This window comes from Esox lucius, chromosome 15 (assembly GCF_011004845.1).
Source record: "Esox lucius isolate fEsoLuc1 chromosome 15, fEsoLuc1.pri, whole genome shotgun sequence".
NCBI lineage: Eukaryota > Metazoa > Chordata > Actinopteri > Esociformes > Esocidae > Esox > Esox lucius.
In genome coordinates this window covers 19,865,158-19,886,764 of record NC_047583.1, presented here as the reverse complement: position 1 = coordinate 19,886,764, position 21,607 = coordinate 19,865,158, and the positions used below count along the sequence as shown (strand labels likewise).

At 42.5% G+C, this 21,607-nt stretch overlaps 2 protein-coding genes across 3 annotated transcripts in view; one reads left to right on the top strand and one right to left on the bottom strand.

Annotated features, from left to right (window-relative positions):
• The window catches only part of itsn2b (intersectin 2b), a 33,076-nt gene extending 25,588 nt beyond the window's left edge, over positions 1 to 7,488 (top strand). For both annotated transcript variants that reach the window (XM_034297354.1, XM_029125722.2), the window contains exons 28-38: positions 1,437 to 1,558; positions 1,759 to 1,865; positions 1,993 to 2,176; positions 2,343 to 2,441; positions 3,488 to 3,655; positions 3,922 to 4,134; positions 4,366 to 4,484; positions 4,719 to 4,801; positions 4,893 to 4,976; positions 5,103 to 5,276; positions 5,702 to 7,488. In XM_034297354.1, the coding sequence (XP_034153245.1) occupies positions 1,437 to 1,558; positions 1,759 to 1,865; positions 1,993 to 2,176; positions 2,343 to 2,441; positions 3,488 to 3,655; positions 3,922 to 4,134; positions 4,366 to 4,484; positions 4,719 to 4,801; positions 4,893 to 4,976; positions 5,103 to 5,276; positions 5,702 to 5,859 (1,511 nt within the window). In that variant the 3' untranslated portion in view covers positions 5,860 to 7,488. The remainder of the gene's footprint in view (positions 1 to 1,436; positions 1,559 to 1,758; positions 1,866 to 1,992; positions 2,177 to 2,342; positions 2,442 to 3,487; positions 3,656 to 3,921; positions 4,135 to 4,365; positions 4,485 to 4,718; positions 4,802 to 4,892; positions 4,977 to 5,102; positions 5,277 to 5,701) is intronic.
• A 451-nt stretch (positions 7,489 to 7,939) lies between these two features.
• On the bottom strand, positions 7,940 to 21,084 carry kcnk13a (potassium channel, subfamily K, member 13a). Its single transcript, XM_010878590.3, has 4 exons — positions 20,000 to 21,084; positions 15,050 to 15,594; positions 14,651 to 14,890; positions 7,940 to 11,680 (listed from the first exon to the last, which is right to left on the bottom strand). The coding sequence occupies exons 1-4, from the start codon at positions 20,358 to 20,360 to the stop codon at positions 11,519 to 11,521; spliced, it is 1,308 nt and encodes a 435-aa protein (XP_010876892.2). The 5' UTR covers positions 20,361 to 21,084; the 3' UTR covers positions 7,940 to 11,518.
• Positions 21,085 to 21,607: the final 523 nt, after the last annotated feature.

Genomic DNA, 21,607 nt, shown 5'->3' with positions numbered 1-21,607 from the left:
TTGTGATTAATCAGAGTCACTTTAAATGATGGCAGGTGTGTAATTACTTCTATTTAACATGATTTTGAATGTGATAGGTTAATTCTGAACACATCCCCAGTTATAAGAGGGTGTTCACACTTATGCAACCAGGTTATTGTTATTATAAGGTTTTTATTACCATTTTTCTACCTCGAAGATTTCTGTTTGTTTTTCAATTGAATTGTTAACATTATAGATCACATTAAAAGTGGAAAAAGTTCTGACATGATTAATCTTAGTCTCATTATATTACATCACAAAAACCTGTCATTTTCACAGGTGTGGACTTTTTATATCAACTGTATATCTAGTAACTCCATTCTTCTGAGTCTTTCAAAACCTAGGCAAGGTCTCTCTACCCTCTGGAAGCACACACAAGTCTCCCTTCCTATTTTGGTACAAACAGATTTTGCTGCTTGTCTGGGTATGGGCTTAGGACAAGAGAGAGAAATTGGAATTGAGGACAAGGTATGAGAGAGAGAACAAATGTTAGTTGCAGTGTGGGAAGGAGACTGTTGCATAGCCCACCTAGGAAGACGGTAGGACAGAAATGAGTTTACACAGTGAAGAAAAGCTAAGGTTTTTACGGCTCTGGGATGAAAAGGGAGAGAGGAATTGTACTGAGAAAGAAACCATCTTTATGGGATTCCATGGCTGTCAGAATAGGTACTCTACACAAGGTAAGAGGGCCCTTTCTGTGTACTGTTGTGTGTACTGTTGTGTGTAGTGGTGGATGGTTGTGAGACCTATGGATTATTGGGTTTTGGGGTTGTGTGCATTTTCAGAGGGTATACAAATATGGATCTGTCTTTTCTGACAATGTAATTGAGTAGGGTCCTAATTTGAAAATGATTATCCGAGCACAAAATCACCCTAGGTTAATAGCTTATGATGTTGCTTGATTGGTGGTTAGGCTATTAGATTAACCACCAATAAAGCAAGAAATGAGTCCGATTTATAATTTTGCATTTAACGCAATTTGAATGTTTATCTTGTTTTATCAGTGGCATGGATGAGGCCTAGCTCTCCAAAATACAGATTTGATGTTTGTTGAGTAAGAGTACTGTCTTTTACATAACGTTACCCTAACAGAAAAGACATGTATTTATGCAATACATTTTTTTGTGACTTAAGTGAATCAGTATCAGATGATAATGTATTATTCTTGAGCCTGATGTTTTTTTTATTGCTAATAGCCTTCCTGATGATATAGATCAGTCATAAGCTATAGGTAAAATGATGGTCAGCCTGTGGAATAGAAAGTCCTTTTGAAAAGTCACCAGAACCGATCCTCTCCCCACCTGAATTGACATAAACCTCGAAGCTGATCTGTGTTCCCTCTGATGGGAAGATTCTCAGCGACAAGAAGGATGAAATGAAGATGAAATGGGTGTGTTTGTCCTCTGTTGTCTCAGGGTGTGCTGACCTGAACACTCTGGACTCCATGACTCCCCAGGAGAGGAAGAGGCAGGGTTACATCCACGAGCTACTCCAGACTGAGGAGAGATACCTGGAGGACCTAACGATAGTCATAGAGGTGATACACGCATTCACACACGCACATCAGTCAAACACGTTCTGTAAAGCCTTTCAAAATCGGCCGTCGTCATAAAGGGATTATACAGACAGCCAGCCTAAAACCCCAAAAGAGCCAGCGACAAATGTGGGAACGCTACATCTTTTGACCATGCGTATAGCCTCTACAGACGCTTGTAATGTCCTGTGTGTATGATGCAGGTGTTCTATAAGCCGATGTCCGAGTCTGGACGTCTGACCGATGCAGAGATGGCCATGATCTTTGTCAACTGGAAGGAGCTCATCGCCTGTAACACCAAGCTACTCAAGTACGTATGACCTGTGTGTTTATGGTAATTTACGTGGGTGTCTCGGGCACAACATTAAGGGCAAGGTGCGTACGAGACTGCATAGTTTTCTTTTATTTCTGATTTTTTTAAACGTGTGCGCTCGTAGGGCCCTGCGTGTCCGTAAGAAGACGGGGGGCGAGAACATGCCTGTGCAGGTGATCGGGGACATCTTGGCATCGGAGCTGGCACACCTCCAGCCATACATCCGCTTCTGCTCCTGTCAACTGAACGGAGCGGCTCTGCTGCAGAGCAAGACAGACAACCAGCCAGACTTTAAAGACTTTCTCAAGGTGAGTGGGGGGAATATGCCCTGAGTAACCGAAAACAGAAATAAAGAAACAAAAAGACAGGTTGCTCGTCTCAGTTGACAGAGGGCGGCGAGTGGAGGAGGGAAATGCTGCTTTTCGGTGTGTGTTACTAACCTGCGAGTTCTGATTGTTTTTTCTCTCTGGGCAGAAAATCGCCACAGACTACCGCTGTAAAGGCATGCCCTTGTCCAGCTTCCTACTGAAGCCCATGCAGAGGATCACACGATACCCTTTACACATCAAAAACGTATGTGTGCCATACCTGTGTCCCATGTCTGCAGTGCCTTCTAAAGGGTTTCAGACCGCTCCACTTTCACCACATTTTGTAGTGCTATATGCTTGATTTAAAATGTATGTAAAAAAATAAATTACATCTACTCACAATCCCACATAATTATAAAGCAAAAACAGGTTCTAAATACCTAAGCCAGTTTGAAGGATCTCGTACATAACTAGTCAGACTCTTTGCCTTGACACTCCACATTGAGCTTCGATGTATCCTGCGTCCTCTGGTCATCCTTGAGATTGCAGGAGCACAGTGGGCTCCATCATTGTACAATGGAAGGAGTTAGAACAGCCAAGACCCCTCCTAGAGCTGGCAGTCTAGCCAAACTAAGTAATGATGAATGGAAAATCTGATTCAGACCACTCAGGACCTCAGACTCGGGTGAAGATTTGTTTTTTTAGCATGACAACAACCCAAAACACACAGCCAAGACAACGCGGAAGTTGCTTTGGAACAAGTCTGTGAATGTCCGTGAGTGGCCAAAACCTGAGCCCTGTTGAACACCTGTGGTGAGACCTGAATGTCCCAGTTCACACTCCCCATCCAATCTGACAGAGTTTGACAGCATCTGCAAGAAAGAATGTGAGAAACTGCCCGGATCCAGGTGTGCCAAGCTGGTCAAGTCATACCCAATACTTCTATAAAGTGTTGAATAAACGTCTAAAAACTTAGGTACATGAGAGATTTCAGTTTTTATTGGCACACTTTTCTGAAAATATGTTTTTGCTTTGTCATTATGGAGCATTGATTATTTGGTTATCAACTTTTAATTCAGTCTATAACACAACAAAATGTGGATAAAGTGAAGGGGTATGAATACTTTCCTAAGACACTGTGCATTAATTGAACCTGTGTTTGTGTATTGGCTGCGCTACACATGCCTTCCATTTACAACTCATTGTTTTACTGGTACAGCTGTTACATTAATAGCGTTTAATGTCAGCCTTAATCCAATATTTGGATAGAAGATTTAATTGACCCAAGGCCATATGTCTTGGTTGTGTCAGATTCTGGAGAGTACCCAGGAGGGCCACGTGGACCGCGGCCCGCTCCGGGAGGCTCTGGAACGGGCCGAGGAGCTGTGCTCCCAAGTCAATGAGGGTGTCAGGGAGAAGGAGAACTCTGACCGTTTGGAATGGATCCAGGCCCACGTCCAGTGTGAGGGAATCACAGAGGTATGGTGGACGCACACAACATGGGAGGGAACACCGTGTGGGAGGGACACTACATACCTGTCAAAAGTTCAAGTGAAATGGGTGTGTTGAAACTTTTGACTGGCACTGGACATCTCACATACTTTCTGAAATACACACACACGCTCTGCTTATACATCTCACCCACTTGAACACACTGACTTTGTCAAATACACACACCAACACACATACGCGGATCATATTTTTCACTGACTGTCCTGTGTGTCCGTTCTCTCTGTCCCCTGTAGAACCTGGTGTTCAACTCCCTGACTAACTGCCTGGGGCCTCGTAAGCTGCTTCACAGCGGGAAGGTGTACAAGACGAAGAGCAACAAGGAGCTTTGGGCCTTCCTCTTCAACGACTTCCTTCTGCTCACATACACCGGCAAACAGTTCAGCTCCTCCGGACCGGAAAAGCTGTTCAGCAACAAGAACAACATCCAGCTTAAGATTTACAAACCGGTGAGACACGCCCCCTCACACGCCAAGAGCGCGCACACACTGTCCTTCCAGGCGTCTTTCGCTCTTCGGAAGTTAAGTCCGTTAACGCCTCGGGTAGGGCTGACCTCAGCGGGAATTAAACCTGCGGCCTTTGGCAGAGCGAGCGCCGTGCTCGTCCAAGCTAATCACATGAGGAGGTATGGTGTGACGGTTAGGATGGCCTTATGGAGCCTCTTCCATGTCCCCCCTCAGCCTGTGTTCCTCAACGAGATCCTGGTGAAGCTGCCAGATCCCTCCAGTGAAGAACCCTTCTTCCACATCTCCCACATCGATCGAGTCTACAGCCTCAAAACGGAGAACATCAACGAGAGGTACGCATGCTACATGTGTATATCACACACACACACACACACACACACACACACACACACACACTCTCACACGTTTATATCACACACACACACACACACTCTCACACGTTTATATCACACACACACACACACACTCTCACACGTTTATATCACACACATGCACATACAAACTTGTATAGAGGTCAGCCACTCCCAGTCCATACTCCTTGCCCATGTGTGTTTTTCATTGATCAGGACGGCCTGGGTGCAGAAGATCAAAGCAGCATCTGAGGACTTCTTAGAGACTGATAAGAAGAAGAGAGAGAAGGCCTACCACGGTGAGACACACTCATACACACGCCCACACAATTCAGAAGTAAAATCATCTATGTGAGTAGTTGTTTGACTATTGTGTATGTGTGTGAGTAGCTCGTTCCATGAAGGCCAGTGGAATCGGCCGGCTGTTAGTCACCATCCTAGAAGCCACTGAACTCAAGTCTAGCAAAACCAGCGGTGAGCTTGATGTAATCGATACACATTTTACCTCATACACATCACAGAAACCCTCTGGTAGCATCCAATCCTAAACATTGGTCTGAAACACATGGTTTACGGTGTCCCCTCCTCATCCTCCTCCAGGTAAGAGTAACCCGTACTGTGAGGTGACCATGGGAGCTCAGATCTACACGTCCAGGACCTTAAATGACACAACGAACCCCAAGTGGAACTTCAACTGTCAGTTCAACATCAGAGACCTGTACCAGGACGTCCTCTGTATCACCATCTTTGAGAGGGACCAGTTCTCCCCTGATGGTGAGCACAAGGCATGACTGTCACGTTGGCAAGGCAGACCACATTGGGACACATGGCCTGGATAGGTGTTTAAGATGAAGGCAGACCACATTGGGACACATGGCCTGGATAGGTGTTTAAGATGAAGGCAGACCACATTGGGACACATGGCCTGGATAGGTGTTTAACATGAAGGCAGACCACATTGGGACACATGGCCTGGATAGGTGTTTAACATGAAGCCCATCACTGTGGTCCGCCTTTAACACTAACATGTATCCAAAAAATAACATTGTTTTAAAGCAATTAACCCAAATTAGCTTCTAGACGATTGCTGTAAATGAGTTTGTCAGCTTACCTGTTTAAAATAGTTTAAAATAAGTGTTAAAAAATACACAACATCAATCCATGTGTAATGTGGATCTCTTCAACCTGCCATTCCCCAGAGTTCCTGGGTCGTACAGAAGTTCCTGTTGCAACCATAAAGAAGGAGTTGGAAAACAAGGGGCCAGCGACTCGCCGGTTGCTCCTCCATGAAGTCCCCACTGGAGAGGTGTGGGTACGCCTTGACCTGCAGCTGTTCCAACAGAAAGCATCCAAATAATCCCACGTGGGTCTACACTGAACGCCCAAATTAGGACATCCCCCAGCACATCCGAACACAGGACATCCAAATAAGGACATCCTGGTCTGCAGCCACATGGAATGGCGGGCTTGTATCTAACCACTGGTTTGGAGTCAGCTACCTGTTCATCATCCAGTGGGTTTTTGGGGTGTGTTTGCCAGGTCCTATGTTTCAGGTTATGACCCTAAAGGGCTAATGAGCTAAAGGGAACCCCTGCCTTCCACACCTTTACCTGATCAGAGGACAGTTTAACCCTTTATATGTGACTGGTGATGGACAGGGTGAGGTTGATGTAACGCTGATCCTAGACCTGTGTATAAGAGCAGCTTCTAGCAGAAATGTTTATACTTGCACCTGCACAAAACTCTGCTGCTGACTGTTGCTTTGCCAAGTGTGTTGTGAACTCCACACAGGCCAATGTTTGTTCCAACTGTATTTATTTAATTACGGATCGTCTTAACTATATATTTGTTAGAACAAAAGTTTTTTGGTTAAAGTAATATAACAGTTATTAAATGAAGAATAATACAACTTAGGAAAGTGGTCTTGCTTGCCACTATAGTTTACCACTGGAGGTCAGGCTTATCTCAGGACTTAAGTGTTCCTTCTGCTGTAGTTTATATTACTGTATCAAACCCTTTCTTTTCTTTGACCTCAATTTTCTTCCCTTTTCTTTAGAAGTTTATTAGCAATCTGTGTCTGGATAAATACCATGGCAAAGCTGATCTATTATGGGTTTTAAAACGACTTTCACTACTCACTTCACTACCAACATACTTCTGCCCAGTGCTGTCTTGCTAAACTGTGTTTCATTGGAATGCTTAACCCCCCCCCGCCCTTTTAAGACTGTAAAAAGGGAAGAGCCTCTTTAGTGTATTTCGATCACTGTGAGGATGATCTGCACCAAGGGGACACGACACAGACCAACACTGGTCTCAGATCTGCCATTGCATTTGCCTGCTTTGTCGTTGTCAAGCTTTACAGTGTCATGAATGTCATGGGTAGTTAACGAGATAGCAGAAATGAAAACCCAGCCTAAGAGCAGCACTCCTACTCCTGACAATCTCAGTAAATATTGGCCAAGATACCTCCAGTGGGCTCTATAACCACTAGTGCCACCTGGTTGTGTAGACATTGCTAGGTAGATGGAGTTGCACTTATTAATTGTGATTTATGCGACTATGACTATCCAGAGGTTGTAATCATTGTGGCATTGTAAACAGTGTCTATATCTTATCTCGCTAGCCTTGATATTTTCCTATAACAAAGGATTTTGACAATAGTATTTGAAGGACAGTCCATTATTTAGAAGGCAGTAATGGGTAAGTGATAAGCTGGGTATCTTAAGCACAGTACTCATCTTTTAGACTTGCTGCTTTTTCTTCTAAATCACCGTTTTAATTTGAGCTGCACAAGTTTTGTTTTGGGTTTTATTAATTTGAGGTTTAGCTGTAAAACCTGTGTTGTGTGTCAATGACGCTATGTACTGATTACTAAGTATGGGTCCACATTGCCACCCAGCATGCAGTGTGTTCACTATGGGCACAACTTGGCATTCACCCAATCAGGGTTCTTTAACCTTAATAAAAAAGGATTTAAAAAACTGTATTATATCTCAGCTGAGTTTTAAATCGGTTCCCCTCCATACATTGTAGTGTTCTACAATATTATTGCTTTTATAATAGGCTGCTTTTCTTGTCTTTACTGCTATTGTTTAGAAAGGGACTATTTGTCATCTTAAATGAAAGTCATATTTTTACTGAGATCAAAGGATGTTCATGTCGGTCAGACATTTACATATAAATTGAAATGTACACAGCCAGCACAATTGAGTAATGCTTGTAACGTGACAGACTGTAGATAGTCATGAAATGCTGAGGCATAGGGTTGTACATCTACAGCAGAAATCACCAGCATCAGCCTTGGCACGAACTCTGCCTCGATGACACACAGGCATGCCATCTGTGAATGTCATTTTATCAATTCACCAAGTATTTCGGCAGGAATATGTTGTCCAGCCATTCATAACCAAAAAAAAACAGGCTACAGGTTCAGGCATGGGCTAGATTTGCCCTATTGTTTTTTGTAGGTTTAGTCAGGGTGGTTGCCATGGCAAAGTCTTTCACAGTTGAATGTCTGTAATAAGTACCAGCTGATTTTCACTCCGGTTTAAACTACTCTTGGCAATTCATCCCTCTTTTCATTGAGGTAAACTCTACATTCCTTGTGTTAATTTGGGTATGTCCTTGAGTGTTAGTTGGATGAGTTGTTTTAATGCGGCAACTTAATCCTGTTTGATGTCTCTACCTCCAGTTAAGTGCCAACTGCACAATCACAATTTAGCTGTTACATAATATACAGTTATAATAAAAATATACACTTCATTATCTGCAGTGACAGTCAAATCAGTTTATTAGCTGCATACACTGATAAAGGCTGCGATTCATGAAAACCCACCGTAGCAATGTTTGCACTGTATTTACAATAATTCTGTGCTCACACACTGATTTGGATGTTTGTTTTGGGTTGTCTGGTCAAGCCCGATGCAGGTGTCCAATTTGTGACTATGTCCTTGTTATGCGGCAGCAACTTCCACTGGCAAATATGTCCTCTAAGGGAAATCCCTCCTCTTAAGCCATTTTGCTTCTAAGACACTGCTCAATCAACCAGGATTTTGTTTTAATTATGCTGAATGTGATGTAAGAGCAGTGAGTAAAACGGTCTACAAACTGCATATAAAGTGAGACCGGTGTCTCTATGAATATGGAGCAGCACTCAGTTTGTGTGTAGGCTCAAAGGTGCAGAAGAGTGCTTAGCAGATAGCAAGCTAGTAATGGCTGTTCAGCAGTCTGTAGGCTTGGCGACTTTCCTGTTTCTTGATCTCCCCTCTGATCCACCTATGCCGTCTTAGTAAGAATGCTGCTGGTTTTACCGCTCCTGTGGCTCGCACCTAGTCTGACCCTAAGGCTCTACATAAGGTGTTAATTAGCCCGACATCATAGGGAGGACAATCCCTGCACCTCCAGGCTGGTAACTGATGTCAAAGGGCAAGAAGCTCATTAAAGCCATCCGAGCCATGAGTCAGTTCTCCCTGCTGTTCCTCGACAGGGACTCCATTCCAACCTTCATCCCCAGAATGTCATGGTATGTTCAGGTACTAGATCATATGCACAGAAAGGACATTTAAGCTACGTAACTGTCCCGTTCCACTACGGCCCAGTCGGGCATGTCGTCCTGCCATCCCATCATAGTCTGTAATAAGGTCAAGGAAACCGTGGCATACATCATAATATAATCACAAACAGAAAACGCCTAAAAGTAAACAGCTGGTTATTTCAAATGTCTTTATCTCAACATCACTTGTATGCAATCCCTTCCATTCATCCATTACTCTGTTTACAATATTTCAATACTGTTACAGCAATTTCCTACATCGCATCAAGTACCGCACAGGGACTGCAACATGGAGATTGGGAAGACAAGATTATGCACGCTTTCTGGGTTTGCTTTTTATGTCAAACAAGGCTCTGCACTAGGCAGTGTTGCTGACACTGGCCAGTACGCCGTGACTCCAGGGTCCCCTGATTTAAAGTTTAAACTTCCAGACATTGGGGTAAAGGAAACAAAAGAGCCTTTTGATGTCCTGCATCATCCATTATTCAGGTTAGTGGTGACTCCTTGGTGGGCGCACGCACACACACATGCGCTACAAATAAAACAGCTGTCTGATTAGCAATTCAGCACCACAGGTTACATTACATTTTACCTTCAAAAGACACTGAAGCTCTTGAATGATGATTTCCTCCAAGGAAAGGTGGAGTACTGAGACCTACAATTTACATACAAATTCAGTTTATATGCCCGCATATCAGCTACTTCACTGAATTCCCATTTTCCTGAAACAACAAAACGTCTCCTTTTGAAGTTTCAGATGAGAATGTACAAATTCAAGTCATCATTGGAAGTTTTAGTCTTAATTTGTCTTCAAGATTCTTCCTGATTCTTATTTTAAAACCAAAGTACCTATTTTTCCATCGAATTCTGCACATGAGTGTGATATCTTGCAGATTATCAGAGTTCCTCAATCTTTACACATTTGGCAACTGATTTTTAGATTCTGTGCAACTACATTCTCTTCAGAAAGAGTTAATAAAGAAATGTGCTCTACAATAGAAAGAACACATACACAGATCATACAGGGTAGAAGGCATACAATTCTGGACAGGGCCATTTGGTCTCATAACACCCAATGTCATCACTATGGCTGACATTACCACTCACATGACCACAATGGCTGATATGTCACATTCACTGTAAACATTCTGGCACAAAATGGCTGCCAATGTATCACTGACGGGTGACACAGATCGCTGATTATAACTGATTGTTGTCTTGCTATTTGAAGCTTGTGAGGTTATGTCGACCACAAGCCAGCCCAAACCATTTTTGGGTTCTCAGATTTTTCTGGATGTTTTTAATGGGTTTTTTTCCCCTTCTATTTCACAGCCCCTTTTCTCCCCTCCCCAGTTGTGCTATCCAATGTCTGTGACACGGTCATGTCAGCAACTCTCAGAAATCTCGGTAAAGATTGCGGCACGTCATCCTCCTAGGCATCTGCACCAAGCCATTCTGCCAAAGATCAGCACGTGCGTGGGCACATTTACTCGTCTGACGACCCCCATGTTTTTTAGGCAGCCAATTCGCCTGAGGCCTTGTGCAAACAGATTGCATTGTTATGTTGCTATACAGTCAATTTGACATAATCACCACAAACCGTGTTCCACATCACAACAGAAATAATCAAGCAGCTTGGCTTGGAAAGATTGACTCCATCTATGATGAGATTGATGTTCAGATGTTTTACCCTGATCCTAATGCCAGAGATGCTACATGGAAATGGGTCTTAGCAAAAGTAGTAAGATGACAGATGTTTTAGCGTCCTGAACCTGATGGTAAATGTTCATATCAATTTTCAGTATTTCAATCAAATGAATTGTTCTGTCAAAATGTTCTGTCTTCCATCAAAACAAACCTGAAAAAAAACTAATCAGCATCTTCAAGGGGGGATCTACATCCATTTGAAACTACAAAGCAACACAGAAGTAGCAAAATATCAACGCATGCGACACCATGCAAGCTCTGGAACTTGGTTTGGCAGATAAGTCACAGGAGTGCGGACTGCACTCCATTGGAATGACAGGACTTCTGTGGTAACTAAAGAGCTTGCAATAGGGCAGTGTGTCAAGAAAATCTATTTGGACCATTCCAACCCACATTCTGGTTGATGCTTGGCGAATATACGTTACCCCAAAAAGCTTCCAGCCACATGGCTCAGTTAAGGCTTGAATCTAGACTGTGGTGGACAGCTTGACAAAACAAGAAAAACTGCCTTAGCTTTTGCGACTTGCAAAGGGGCCTGGTGGCTCAGTGTATCTCCAAAGGTAAAATCCAGTAAATGCCTCTGTAAAGCTTTTTGGAATCCCTCCTTCAGTGAGTCCACTTTGTCTATTTTATCACCATGGAAAAACATCACAACTTTGGCAGATGTTCTTATAGTTTTATGACTATAATGCGATGGCGTGAAGTGTGGTGTGGGCACCCAGTATGAATCCTTCTGTGTGATGACTCTAACCAACAGTCACCTGTCCACACTGGTCTCTGCTAGCCTGTTCTTCATAATACCCAGCGCCCCAACACCTCCTGAGAAACCATTTTGTCTGTTTTGGTTGGACCCGGATGGCTGAGGCGTCCCATTGACCGCCGCTTCCGACAGCTGCTTCTGCATCTGAGCCAGGTTCACCTGGAAAGGTGTGAAGAGGGTATCATGATATTTTAGAAACTAGATAAACGATAAGACATTAAAGGCAATAGCAATGATAAAGCATACTGTACCAGCAGGCTGTAAAAGGTTGACTTAGCCATATAATCTAACAACAAGCAGCACCGCAGATATTGAGATGATACTTCACTCAAATTCTGTCACACAGGTTATCTATAAGCGTGGAGTGGTTCGCTTCACCCTGCTACATCTTGATGGTTATAGGAGGACATCTTACTGAGCGTGCCACGAGTCGCTGTGATGAAGCAGGACCTTATTATGAATTGTACACCACGAAATTGGCAAAACAAACAGGGTAAGAGTAAAGAAAAACAAAAAAACCTTTACAATGAAGATCTTTTGCACTAAAAGGTCCATCTAGACCTTCATTTTGCGATTATTGATCTGATGGTGTTTACTTGGTGCATTTATAGTGCCTTTTGAAAGTATTCAGACCCCTTCACGTTCTCTACTATTTGTTGTGCAACTTAATTTACTACTGATTAAATTCTATTTGCAAGCAAAACCCAAGCCATTATGTAGGAACTGTCCTTAGACCTCAGAGTAAGAAGTGTGTTGAGGCAGAAAGGTTTAAAAAAAAAGATGTCTTCAGAGAACTGGCCAAGAACCCTGTGGCCACTAAGGGCTTTACGGTTTCTCTTCAGATAAGAGAATCTGACAGAAGTACATCCACAAACATTAACCAAAAGGAAAATGTCATGTGATCTGGAGTTTGCCAAATGGCAATTCTGTATACCCTGAGAGCATGGGGGAATGGATTGTCTAAACTATAATCCCTGGATGCCAAGGTACCACTGCTATCCCTATGAAAGAGCAGGGAGCATCATGCTATGGGGATGGTTCTCAGCGGCAGGGACTAGGAGATTGGTCAGGATTGAGGGAAGGATGAACAAAGGGAGGATGTCAAAGAAAACCTGATCCAGACCACTCAGGACCACAGACTCAGGTGAATATTTGTTTTTCAGCATGACAACAACCCAAAGCACACAGCCAAGACAACGCTGAAGTTGTGAATGTCCTTGAGTGGCCCCGTCAAAGCCTAAACCAGAACCTTGTTGAACACCTGTGGTGAGACCTGAATATCGCAGTTCATACTCCCCATCTTGACAGAGAGGATCCTCAAAGAATGTGAGAAACAGCCCAAATCCAGGTGTGCAAAGCTGGTCGAGTCACACCCTACAAGTCTATTAAGCTGTGATCACTGATAAATAATTATTTGTAAATGTATATTACATAACAAAATGTGGAGATAGTGAAGGGGTCTAAATACCTTCAGAAGGCACTATATGTTAATATCGAGTCCCGCACAGTCCAGGTTGGGAAATGTTTGTTTAAGAAAAAGGTAGCTTGGCGCAGTTCACTGGTTCTCTCTCTTTATTTTGGTCCTTGTACGGCTACTAAAGTGGTCATTCCATCCTGGTTTTATTTAAATAACTTTTTATTGTCTAGTTCAGCTATAACAGCAGGCGGTCTCTGTCATAAAAGAACATGACAGTGACCCACTCTTCTTGCAGAGGGATTTTACATTGGTGGTCAAGTGTAACAAAAAACAACTCAAATATTAGATAATACATTTTATCACCTGTATTAAAAAATAATACAGCTTTTATAAGTTGATATAAGTTGACAGCAAAGTATTACAGATCTCACTAGAATGCAAATGTAGTCTTAAATCACATCTTATTTGGTGTAGATCAAAAGAAATGAAATGTACAGGAAAGTAGGGAATGCCTCTTGGCGTATGTAAGTCTTGCTGTATGTTTTGCTGCCTGGCATGGGGGGACAACACGTAGTATAAGGTGGTTAGACTACCTATGTTGCTAACGCCCTGACATCATCTACCGACTGAAGGGATTTGGGTCGAAGGTCATCAATGTGGTTTTCTGTACTTCCTTCGCGGTCTGATTGGTGACGATTTGGGTAAAACGGCAGACCTACTGGCACAAGTCGGGTGTTGGTGAACTCTCGGGGGGCAGACTGGGTTTAGATGTTTTTGGCTTTTATCTTTGTGTATTCAGTTATAATGAAATACTTATATACCACCACCCAAAAAGGAAGTGATGCCTTTCTGTGCATGTAGCTGATTGTGAGGTGGCTACCCATAACCCTGAAAATAAACAATTCATGATTTTTGCTAAAGAAAATAAATAGATTATAAAAAAGATAATATCATTACTAAATAAAATCTTATATTGTTCAATGAAGTCACATACACCGGTATAGTTAGTAGATTACATTATTTCTATATGACAAGGTTTGATAAGTATAGTGTCTTTGAAGTCGCTGCTGCCAGCTTCTCTAAAGCAGGGGAAAAGAGTTGCTTGATTCATTTATAATTGTATGAAGGCATACATGGGTTCCTCAATGTTTCCTTGACCTTAGCAAAGTAACTGTCTCTATAGCGATGCCTGTGCATTCATAGGTGCCATAATGTGATAAATTACAGGACATCAAAGTAAAGAACAGTACAGCATGGCACATGATCAGCAGCAATGTTTGGGCACTTGAAAGATTGGAGTCCTCCTTCTGGCTTTGTACCACTGCTCTACCGTCATGCACTCTATTAGACTAAGATCTACTGTCCTGTCCTGTCCTGTCCTGTACTGGATGGAGCTCTACTGGACTGGGGTTGGCTTTTCTTTTTATGAAAGCAGCAATAGTTTTCGACCCTCAATTTACACACCACTACTGACTAATCATCCACATAAATATACTTCCAAAAATGCAGAAAAAAGGTTACAGATTCCATAAACTACCATGGCATCAATTTGCTTAATTAGCTGTTAGGTTTTGATATATTCAGCAATTATCTTATGTTGATCCTCTTCCTTGTTTTTCAAGCAACTCCACATAACAGAGTAACCCTGAACACCCTTGACAAGAGAGAAGTAACAGACGTTTAACATGCTTTCTGTCCAGTGACGCCCTCACCTTATTGGCCGCAAGGAAGTCCCTCATGGAGATCATCTCCCCCGACATCCGGCGCCCTCCATCAGTCTCACTCTCATTCACCGCATCTGTTTCTATGGAGACAGTCCTCTGTGCCCGTGGGTGTGCGGTGCTGCTGGGCATCACGGTGTTTCGACGTGGCCTGATTTTCTTGGTAATCCTGGCTGGGCAGCAACCTCTGCAGCAGAGGACATCCAGCTTCCTCAGCAGCCAGTTGAGAGTCTGCTCGTGAATTGGGAAAAAACTTTTTAAACTGGAATTCAATTGATATTAATGAATAATATGGCTTTACCAGAGAACTACTTTCTTAGAAAGAGGCCAGAGTGTGAATGTGTTAGAGATGAAAAAAAGTTAATAAATCCAGAAAATAGAAAACATCACCTGCTTGATGACAATTGAGATGACATTGAAGAGTGAGTAGATACAGCACACACCCATTAACAAAAACAGGAAGTTCCCAAGTCGATAAGCAGTTTGGATCCCATCGTAGGCAACCTTCTGGCTGCTCACCATGTCCCCAAACCCGATGGTGCTGAATGTCACGAAACAGAAGTACAGCGAGTCCAGGTAGCCCCAGCCCTCCATCGCTGAATACATGGCCGAGGCGCAGCACGATATCACCATGGCGGCCACACACAGAATCAGCATCACGTAGTACACCGAAGGCTTCCATCCAGCAAGACTATCCCTGTCCACTGGACCGTCTCTGGTGACTGGCAGTGGTGCCCCCCTGTGGCCAATGTGGGGCACGACGCCCTGGCGCCGGCGCTGCAGCTCGTGGCAGGACTTGAGCACGAAGGCCAGTACGGTAATGATGCGCTCCAGGAACAGATTGAAGAAAAGGATGGTGGACGCGCAGCCGATCAGGCCGTAGAATATGAGGAAGACTTTACCGCTAACCGTGGCGGGGGTGGTCATGCCAAATCCTATCCAACAGAGAGTGAGGAGGGATGTGGGGAAAGGGAGGTGAAAGAGAGCGGGCAGAGACCCAAGAGAGAATGAAAAATGTGGAGTGTTTTTAATGATTCCTGTTTTTGCTCGGTGTCTGATCCTAGAAAGACCACCCCCACACCCCTAGTTAACTTCAGAGGAGATTGAACCAGGGTGAAATGTGAGGATATCTCAAAAATACCCAGTTTTCTAAGGATCTATTTTTTATTCCTCGATACACTTGTGCATCCCTTTGAGGGAAATGCTAAGTTAGCCCAATAGTGTTTTTCCATTCCCATTCTAACAATGTGTCGCTCATCAAAGATCTTCTTCATCTTCATCCACTTATCCCTCCATTCTTAACACTAAGTAGGGACTGATTTAAAAAGAGACAAAGTTATGGGGTAATTAAATAACAGGTAAAACAGAAGGAAAAAAAGCAGGCTCCAGATCTTCTATGGTAGATTTGAACTAAACTATACCACAGAGCCAATATTAAAGCCTCACACTGTATCAAACAGCCAATGGTGCGGGAAAAATCTATCGAAACCAGTAACATTTTAAAAATATGTAACGTAATTAATACAGAGGTCAGGATAATATGGTTTAACAAGGTTTTGTCCTGTCCAGTGCTAGAGATTGTTATTGGCTGCGTTCCTCTGCTCAGACCAAAGGTTTTGTGCCACATCATGAATGTGTGACATTGACTGAGAGTTCCACATTCTGATCGGAGTGTTCTTCACCATCGCCTGGGCAGAGTAATGCAGCCATCGGTTGTGTTCCCCTACTCCGATGGTGCACACACTAACCAAATGTAATCAACTGACATTTCTAAAACACTGGGCCTTTCCCCCAGGATCCAAAGGTTCCCTACGGAACATCTTGGTCTAGAGACGTTTGTCAGGAGAAAAACACTGGATACAAAGCAGGATACAAACAGTCTATTTAGGCAGCATATCAGACACATGCAGGACAGAGACAGCATGGCATATTCTTTTTTTGTCGTCATTGCAGATATTGGCAAAAGGGGCAGACAAACCGAGCATGCCCACTGTCCAACTCCGGTTAGCGGCGGTTGCCTGACTTGAATTTCAAACACTGTTCCTGTCAATCAAATTGCGTATTAGCCTACTTCCAAGATAATTGGCAAGCATGGAGTCCAATGTGTTCAACATCTCATGCTACAACATGATAGCAGACTACAGCATCGCAAATGTAGCCATATGGGTGCTTAAAAGGCAACTTATGTCCAGATGCGATGAAGATAGACCGCGCCCTGATTCTGCTACTACAATATCCAAAATAAAAACTGACAGAATGTTGTAGACTAAAAATAACTGCTGTGTTTTTTCTCTTGCTCTTCAGGAATATGAGACAGTGACTTGACTACTTCAAGCTGATAAAATCCCAAGAAAATATAAAAACAAAGGGAGATTTAGCAGCAAATGCGTTAGAAAAATTTAAGGACGGAGAGGATGAGGAGCAACGAAGAGTGTATTGAGAATAAATACTCTGCGTTCGGAAAGTATTCAGACCCCATGCTTCAAGTGTTCATTCTTCTTCTTCTCCCCTCAAGCTTTGTCAGAATCAATGGGAAATGTTAGTGAACTTCAATATTCAGGTCTCCCCACAGATGTTCAATATGGCCAGTCAAGCATTGTCTTGGCTGTGCGCTTTGGGTCATCGTCGTGCTATAATAAGAAAATGTAAGCCTGTTCTAGGTCCTGTGCGGTCAGGTTTTCTTCATGTACCTCTCTGTATTTTGCTCCGTTTCTTCCTTCCCTCTATCCTGAGCAGTGTCCAAATCCCTGCCACAGAGAAGCATCCCCACAGCATGATGCTCCCACCCCCATGCTTCACAGGAGGTATGGTATTAGCCGGGTGATGAGCGGTACCTTGTTTTATCCAGACATTGTGCTTGGTATTCTGGCCTAATAGTTTATATTGTTGTCATCAGGCCAGAAAATAATTTTTCCTGATGCTCTCAGAGTAATTTAGACAGCATGTCATATGCCATTTACTCAGAAGTGGCTTCCATATAGCCACTTAACCATAAAAGGCTGAATGATGGAGCGCTGCAGCATTGGATGTCCTTCTGGCAGGTTCTCCCATCCCTGCACAGAAGCTATGAAGATCTGTCAGAGTGGCCACTGGGTTCTGGGGCACCTCCCCCACCAAGGCTTTTCTTAACCATTTACTTAGTTTAGCAGGACAGCCAGCTCTAGGAAGTGTCTTAGTGGTTCAAACTTCTTCCATTTCACAATGATGGAGCCAACTGTGCTCCTGGACATTTTTAATGCCTTAGCAATTTCTTTACAACCTTCCACAGATCTATGCCTCAACATTTCTATCTCTGATGTCTTCTGCTCTGACATGAACTGTGAAGTGCAGGCACTTATATAGACAGGTTTGAGCCTTTCCAAATCATGTCCATTTAACTGAATTTGCCACAGGCGGACTCCATTCAAGTTCTACAGACATGTTAAGGATGATCAAAGTACACAGTACGCATCTGATGGTCCAATTCATAAAAGCTGCTCGCTTGGCCCTTGATTTAGCTTGAGGAGGTTTTCAGGGTTGATATCACCCACTCGCACCTTATTATTCAGACTTCTAGTGACATGTGTAGCGAGTTGGCGAACCCTGATTATCATTCTCCCTTGCTTAGGTAAGTTCATTGTGACAGTTTAAAATATAATTTTAGGGCTGAGGGTGTCGGACTGAGGGGCTGTCTACTTTGCGATTGAAATGTTGCCAACGTCTGAGCAGGGGAAAGTAACCGTTTAGTCAAGTCGTCAGATTAAGTAAGATCATCCCTCCAAAATCTCTTTCCAGTTGAGAAGTCCCACCACACAAACAAATAATTTCTTTAGAAGACAAAACAAGGGTGACAACTGACTCCCGTCCTGTCAATATAGAGAGGCCATTGCATCCCGTTCACCAAATAACAGCCTTGACCATGACTTAAAATAAAAAATGTAAAAAATTCACACTAACATCAGTATTCAGTAAAAACAGTGTTATGTTAAGTCAATATTAGCACCCTTTGAAACACACATAATTAAAAATTAATTAAGTGTACATTGCCACTGCAGGGATAGCCTTGGCGGAGGTTACCCCATACTGGGCAAACCGTCTTTCAGCATCAACTCAAAATCTCTGGTGGTATTGTAGGGAGGTTATATCACATACTTTCAGAAAACAACATATGGACACTGTAAATGCGGCTAAACTTTAGTAAGTTGGTAATGCTTGGTAACCTATGTGTAATCAACAACAGCATCTCTGCCACCACTACAATCAATAATACATTTCCTCCAATTCAAAATAAATAACCTGATCAATCAAAGTAATAATATTTTGGTAAAACCGAGCTCACTTTTCATCAGTATTTTGTTGTAAATGATATTGGGTTTGGAGAAACAGGCATTTAGCAGAAGATGATATTTCTGAGAGGGCCCTGGACAACAACAGGGGCAACGCACTTTGTCATGTCTCCAAAATATAATTTGCCTCTCCCTTTTTGGCACGGTCATCTTAAATATAGTTATCTCCAGTAGCCAAATAACCAACATTTTCATCCGCATTGATTTTAGTTTTACTCCTTGTTAGGGATAAAGACGTAAGGGTCCAGTTAACACTTTCTGGGGTAGACGTCTGATTTTGATGAGAAAGAGACGTCCAAAGACCGGTCTTTACTGTACTGATTCAAATTTCGCTCTACACACTTGTAAAACATTTAGTTTTGTCTGCTAAATAGATCGAGAATGTTGCAGTCTAGTTGTCTCTTTTTCTACATTACATTAGCCTAATTTAAAATGATTATTGGAACTGTAAATATAATAATAATATGCACTTCATTGTGGATTTGTGCGAACTTAAAATTTCGCCGTATAACACTTTATTTAAACGTCAAGAAAATAAACAAAAATCGAACATAACATGGCCCATGTCCCATGATTCATGAGCTGAAATAAAATACCACAGAAATATTTTATACACACATAAAAATTATTAATCTCAAATGTTGTTCACAAATTAGTTTGCATCCCTGTTCGTAAGAATATCGATCTTGTCATCCAGCTGTCAGGTGTGGCAAAACAAATTCATACTGTAGTCTACATACTTTCCGCGGTCACAAAATATGTAGTTTAATGTCAAAGAGATTTTGCTCACTGTGGTTTTCGGTTATGTAGCTTGTCAAACTGTCAGTGTTCAAGTTAAAGTCCAATACATTTTCTGAATTGTAAAAACACATTAATTTTGATAAGCATGCAACACGAAAACCAGAACGTCTGGTGACGTTGTGCGTAAAAGTGAAAATAACAGCTATTTTAGAAGATAACTGGTGTATTTAAATTAACATTCGTGTATTTAGGGAACCTGTGTTTCGGAGCTTACCGATTGTCGACACCACGGTACCCACAAAGTAGAAGGCGCCGGTGAAATCCCAGCGTGGTCTTAGTCTATCCACGCGGATGCCAGCGACGTTCGCCTCCTCGTAATACCGAAGGAATATCTCCAAGTCTGTTCGGTTGAGGTTGTGTTTATGGGTAAAGCTTTCGAAACGCTGCACCCATCGCTCCTTGGCCTGTCGCTCCTTCGGTTGCTCTAACGCAGAGAACACCGCGGCACCACAAAGCAGATACAGCACAATTAGCACCGCCAGCATCAGAAACCGTGCGTTATCCTCGTTCACTGCGCTGCAGCAACAGCCGTTCCGGCAAGCCATTACGGTGTCAGAGAGGACACCAAGGAACATGGGAGAGGAAGCCTCCGCATCCTCTCAGATGAAAGCTAACATAAGCCTTCCGGATAAATCAGTAGTTAAAGTTCGATATTCAAACAGAAGTCCCATAACTTTTAATAAATGTTTATAAAAAAAGTTGTCGCCTCACAATTATCCAAAGACTAGTTTTGATTAAAACATCTTTATATATGTAATGTATCTATATTTAAACAACTTAAATAATGAAGTTCCTCAGTAATTCAACAAACGGTCTAGACCAGCCAAACTCCACTAGTCTACATCCCCGAATTAGTGCCGTATTTAGCCATGCCTTATCGATGTCACAATAGCACTTCCAAAACTCCAGCGATAAAAGTAGCGTCACGACTACACCGCGCAAAGTATCACAATCCAGTTGATAGGGTAAAAGACAATCCGGTTGAAAAACGCCTCAGTACAGCAGACGGATTGTCAATCCCCATCCCGTTCAGCCCAGTCCCTCCCGCAAAACTGACCCTGTAACAAGGCCAGCATACTCCAAGGCTCTTTTCTTATATCTCTCTCCACACATTCACAACTTTGAGTCACCTGTTAGCGCTATATAAAGCTTCCAAAACAATAATACAGGGGACAATAAGTTGATTGATGCAGAGCAGAAAAAACGGAATACTGAAACGCGCACTAAGACGAAAATAATGAAAGTAGAAAAAGTGAGAAAGATAGAAATTTGTTTCGCCGAGATAACAAGAAAAATTTAGAATTTACCGTGATAACAAACCACCGTGACAGAAAACTGGCACAGATATGGGCGTACACCGCACACATGCGCGAACGCAAGCATCCTTTCTGTTTGAGACAAATACATAACGCCTCAACTCAAGTATGGTTCATGTACTAACCTTTAATATTCAGCATTATCAGCTGAGTATTGCATTGTTACTGTACTTTTACTTAAAACGTCTACATACGGAGTATTAGCTGTGCTTTTTATTGTCTGGTTGAGCTTAAGGTGTCTGCCCAATTACGCCTATGCTCTCATCGGAATGATAGAAAATTAACATAACGTTGTCTTGTTTAGTGGCTTAGAAGAGTTACTTTTTTTTTTTTTAATGACTCCAACTTCGCTTTAAAAACAATAATCCAATCTACTGCTTTGCCAATGCTGACAAACTGGTACAACTACTTTTTTTGTGATTGTCTAAAATCAAATTTTCCCATTTTGTATAGAACTTGTGTAATGATTTTATCCCTCAGAACAGATGTCTCTTTATTTTCTGAAT

What these genes read in the sequence shown, in the direction of transcription:
- kcnk13a (XM_010878590.3), bottom strand. Translation starts at nt 20,360, where the DNA reads ATGTTCCTTGGTGTCCTCTCTGACACCGTAATGGCTTGCCGGAACGGC. An exon ending in TACCGTGGTGTCGACAATCG is followed by an intron (nt 15,595 to 19,999) that starts GTAAGCTCCGAA and finishes TCTGTTGGATAG; the next exon opens with GATTTGGCATGACCACCCCC. An exon ending in TCTCAATTGTCATCAAGCAG is followed by an intron (nt 14,891 to 15,049) that starts GTGATGTTTTCT and finishes ATTCACGAGCAG; the next exon opens with ACTCTCAACTGGCTGCTGAG.